The sequence below is a fragment of the Epinephelus moara genome, chromosome 10 (assembly GCF_006386435.1).
Source record: "Epinephelus moara isolate mb chromosome 10, YSFRI_EMoa_1.0, whole genome shotgun sequence".
In the NCBI taxonomy this organism is placed as follows: Eukaryota; Metazoa; Chordata; class Actinopteri; order Perciformes; family Serranidae; genus Epinephelus; species Epinephelus moara.
Genome location: NC_065515.1, coordinates 32,619,789 through 32,624,239, shown reverse-complemented (window position 1 = coordinate 32,624,239; position 4,451 = coordinate 32,619,789). Strand labels below are relative to the sequence as shown.

General features: G+C 42.4%; 1 protein-coding gene across 1 annotated transcript; it reads right to left on the bottom strand.

Annotated features, from left to right (window-relative positions):
* On the bottom strand, positions 1-3,418 carry LOC126396264 (angiopoietin-related protein 4-like). Its single transcript, XM_050054201.1, has 7 exons — positions 2,711-3,418; positions 2,345-2,455; positions 2,116-2,206; positions 1,414-1,527; positions 1,008-1,103; positions 629-913; positions 1-522 (listed from the first exon to the last, which is right to left on the bottom strand). The coding sequence occupies exons 1-7, from the start codon at positions 3,401-3,403 to the stop codon at positions 341-343; spliced, it is 1,572 nt and encodes a 523-aa protein (XP_049910158.1). The 5' UTR covers positions 3,404-3,418; the 3' UTR covers positions 1-340.
* Between the last annotated feature and the right edge of the window lie 1,033 nt (positions 3,419-4,451).

Below are 4,451 nucleotides of genomic sequence, written 5' to 3'. Positions count from 1 at the left end.
TTTATTAAACATTTAAAAAACTTTATTTTCATTCATTTCATATAAATGAAATATAAAATATTTAAAGTGTATAAATGTTAAAAACAATACACTGTGCATTATCAAAGAGGTGTTTAAAACATATACAGTAAGTAGAACAAAATAAGCTTAAGGAACCCTTACAAAGGGAATAAAGTTACTGTCAATATGACTGAATATATCCACTGAGACAATGAGTTGATCGTATGGCACAGCATAGAAATATCTGATGATCCAGTGCGTGACAGCAGAGATCATTCATTAAAGTTAAATACAGTCATGTTTTCTTCAGTCCTGTGCTGTCTGAGACAGACTGATCTGCTTATTGCTTTATTGTGGCAGGGGCGATCTTCAGAAGAGTGGTCTTCACGGAGTTGCTTTGCCCCTCTGTGGACGTCCAAAACATCCTTTGTCTTCTGTGATGCTGTTGTCTGAGCATGTTCGGCTTTCTGGGATATTTGCCGTTGAGGTTTGACTCACCACAGCTACTGAACCACCAACCACCTGCAAGAGAAAGAGCAGTTTTATGAATAACTTCATTTATCCTGTCATTAAGCCACTCAGACAGTTAATGTGTATTCAGGTTGTAGGGTCAGTGAAGCCGTCGTACCTGAGAGCAGGTCAGCACAGTTGACGTCTGCAGCAAGGTCGTTGTCTCTGTCGGCTGTTGAAAAAGGAAGACCAGATTCTCCAGTTGTCATTATTGCCTCCTGGTTACCGGATGAAGACTCCTGCTCCAGGTGGAGAGCGAACTCCTTCTCTTCTCCATCAAGTTGGAGTCGGTAACGAGCCTCCTGCTGCTGCTCTTCCACCCAATCAGAGACCTCCACCTGTAGGACGTACTGGCCTTGTTTGGAGATGGTGTGGATGCTCTCCAAGCCCAGCCAAAACTCACCTGAAGGGATGAATGTTAAGATTAATTTTTGCCACTAAGGTTTAGTGACGCAGATATTTAAAGAACTTTTTTTTTTTGCTGAGCTTGTGCTCACCATTCAGGTTGCCGAAGCCTTTCTTGTAGCTTTCCCAAAGTTGGTTGAAGTTCTGGGATCCATCGTAACGTTTCTGGATGACTGTCCATCCACCTTCTGCAGAGAGAGGAAGAGAAAGATTGAGCTAACGAGGCTTATAACACAGAATGAATGTTTTATTGTATTGACACTGTGCTGGAATACTCTACTCTTCGTTGGCCAAAATGTGAGAGTGGTTTAAATCTCTAAGGGTCTGTCAATGCTGAAATGTGCAACACTTTGAACTTCTCTGCGTAGGTCCCTCTTGTTAGTGTTTTTACTGCTGATTCAAACTGTTGTAGTTTTGGACAAAAAGTTGCCTCTTTCAGCTTTCAGTCGTGGAACAGTGTTGTTGCGCAAATTCAAACCAGACGGCCTTGAGACTCACCTGAAGTCATTTCACAGAGGACGTTGAAGGGCTCAGAGTTCTCTGGCTGGATTGTGTAGACGCCGCTGGCTCGCTGCCCTCGTGCAAACAGATCTTGACAGTCTCTGGCCCAACCTGGGAAAAATCAGAACACAGAAAACTCTGATCAGTCGAGTTCAGGTTTGATTTCAGAAATTCACTCCAGTACATATGCAGATACTGATTACATGCTTGCTCCTTGTCCTGACAACACTCAGTACAATAGGTGTGTTTTTGAAAAGTCCTCATTTTCTCCTGATCTTTGGACGGCATGTGAGCTGCTCTGCCAGCGAGTCGTGTAGTATAAATTCAGGTGCAAAGGTGAACTTTTTTTCTCCTTACATCACTTGGGGATATTTTAATAGCTCCTATATTGGTCCACTTGGTGCTGTTAATCCTGTAAATTCCCTCTCTTGCTGCAAATTGTTTTAAACTGGATGACGTTTGCTCAGATTTTATAACTATTTTATGTGATCTGTAGACGTGTACTTAAAAGGGATTTGTGTTTCACCTCAAAATACGTGTTTGTATACCTTTAGTACTTAAGGAGGAATGCCCGGGGAAAGTTATTTTTTCTAAGGTGGCTCAAGTTTCCCCTCAAAGTGTATAGCCTCTCACATCAGCTATTGGTCTAAAGGTTTTTCGACATCATTTAATTATTTTTTTTTAACTGTGTTTTCTTACCTGATGCGTCTATGCTCTGCTCTACTGGCTCTCCCCTCAGTGCCGTCTCTCCATCTCTCCGTCGGTGTGACTTTACTCTCTTGTTTCCAACCTGGTGGATCACAGAGCAATGTCAAAAAACTGTAACGTATCACTTACATTATTGTTAAGATAAATGTAATATCTTAGTTAGGTATCCTCGGCTAAATCATACGAGGCATGTTGTGTATTTGATTGTGGTGTAGCTCACCTTGCTCTGCAGTGTTTGCAGGTGTAGACTCTGCTTCTCCAGTTTGTCTTGTTGCTGCTTGATTTTCTCCACCAGTGCGTCAATGCGTCTGTTCTGAGCTGCCACCAGCCTCTGGAAAAATAAAACGTTTCGTCAGCATGAGGGCATCATTGTGTTTTCAATATAACATCCCTCCCTGTAGGATGGAGGTATTTAGGTGGTATTGATTCATATGTAGATCTCTTTTGGCTTCAGATCAGCTGTTGAAGTCTGTTTAAAAGTTAAAATGATCTCTGAAGGATCTGGACTCCAAATATGACACAGGCCTTTACAGTTTGTTTTCATCCACTAAGCTGAATTAACATGAAAGCAGTATTTTTCTCTCACCTGGACAAGTGGGACTCCCGTGTGCTCGCTGTTGTTGCTGTCCAGTGTTGGCTCTTTAAGCATCTCATCCAGCCTCTCCTCCAGTCTGTCCATCCTGGTGTGGATGTCCTCGCTTTGTGTCCGCCCCTCCTGCACCTTCGCCCTCACCTCCTCGACCAGCTCTGCCACCACCTTCTCCTTCTCCTCCTCTCCCTCTTTGCTTCTTGCCTTCAGAGCTTCATCTTGCTCCTGCTGCTTCCTCTCCAGTTCGGCCACCGTGCCGTTGAAGGCCTTCAGTTTGGCGTTGATGTCTCTCATCTGGACTTTGGTCTTGTCCACATGCTCCTTCAGACCCTGGCCCAGCTGCAGGAGGCCGTGAGCCACCACGTTCACGTCGTCCCAGGAGGCACGTTTGTCCTGGGCACCTCTGTCTGTGGGGAAAGCGGCCACTGCGTGCACCAGAATGGTCAGCAGGAGAATGACAAGCTGTGGCATCTTCATCTTTGTGTCCTGCTGTTTCAGTGTGAAAGCTGCTTCTGATTTCTCTCTCTGTCTCTGTTGTGTGCTGATGGGCAGCACTGTGAGGTTTTTATAGCTCAGTGCTGCAGCAGAGGGCTCCTCTAATTGGCTGCTGGATCTTGGAGGAGGGGATGGAGGGAGGTTGGAGGCGTGGAGAGTTTCATAGTGGGTGCCCTTTATGAGGACTTGGATCATGATGCAATGAAAGGTCTAAATTACTGATTAAACTCTTGCTGATACAGGAAAGAGACATGGATTCTGTTATAAGCTCAGCTCTTTGTGGGTGAAATAATTAAAGTTTAATAAGTAAGTAAATTAAAATTTCTTACATGTAATCTGAGCTTTTTCCAGCTGTGTTCAAATACTAGCAGCTAAGGATTATTTTTACTATTGACTAGTTTTCTGATTATTTCTAAATTAAGTGATTAACTGTCTATAAAATATCAGAAAACACTGAAAAATGAAAAATCACAGTATCCTAGAGCACAAGATGACATCATTACAGGTCATGTTTTGACCGACCAACAAGTTGGAAACCCCAAAATGTTTAAATACCATTCCAAGAGCAATCATTTAATTTTCACATTTGAGAAACCATCAAATGTTTTGGAATTTTGGCTGAAAAATGACTTAAAACATTTAATGGATTTTCAAAATTGTGGCCGATTGAACGTTATTTTGATCGACTAATCAATTAATGTTTGTTTGATTGTTGGAATTTAATGTAACATGATAATCCCACATCTCACAGGTTTCATTTGTTCATATTCTGTTTGCATTAATACTTTGAAAACTTAAATTACTAACTTCAGTGTTTTTCATCCCTAAAAAAGAAAAACAAAATTCCAGTGTGACATCCATAACAGATAAAAAGATAGGTGATTCAATACAGTGGTTAACAAGATGACCACATTTTGTATCCTCCACAAATAAAACACTGATAACTGAATAAAATTTATCTCAGTAAGTGAAGCGGGGAGTTGCTGTGTGTCCTCAGGATGAAACAGGAATGCTGGAAAATATTCAAAGATGGAGGAGTCAGTGTGAGAAGTAGGGGAAAGTTCACCCCTCAGGCCTCTTTACGGACTCGGGCCTGACAACACAATCCAACAATCACACGCGCACCACGTATACACCCAGACACAAGGCACGTGGTGTACTGATGAGGTACAGATGACATGACGCACACATGCGGTACATTTCCGCAAACCACAGCTCTGTGATATTAGTCCAGGAAAGCATT

Bases quoted from the DNA above. Each gene is read 5' to 3' on its own strand.
- LOC126396264 (XM_050054201.1), bottom strand. From the start codon at position 3,403: ATGATCCAAGTCCTCATAAAGGGCACCCACTATGAAACTCTCCACGCC. The intron at 2,207-2,344 runs GTGAGCTACACC...GTGATCCACCAG, and splicing joins TGCAAACACTGCAGAGCAAG to GTTGGAAACAAGAGAGTAAA. The intron at 523-628 runs GTACGACGGCTT...TTTCTCTTGCAG, and splicing joins CTGTGCTGACCTGCTCTCAG to GTGGTTGGTGGTTCAGTAGC.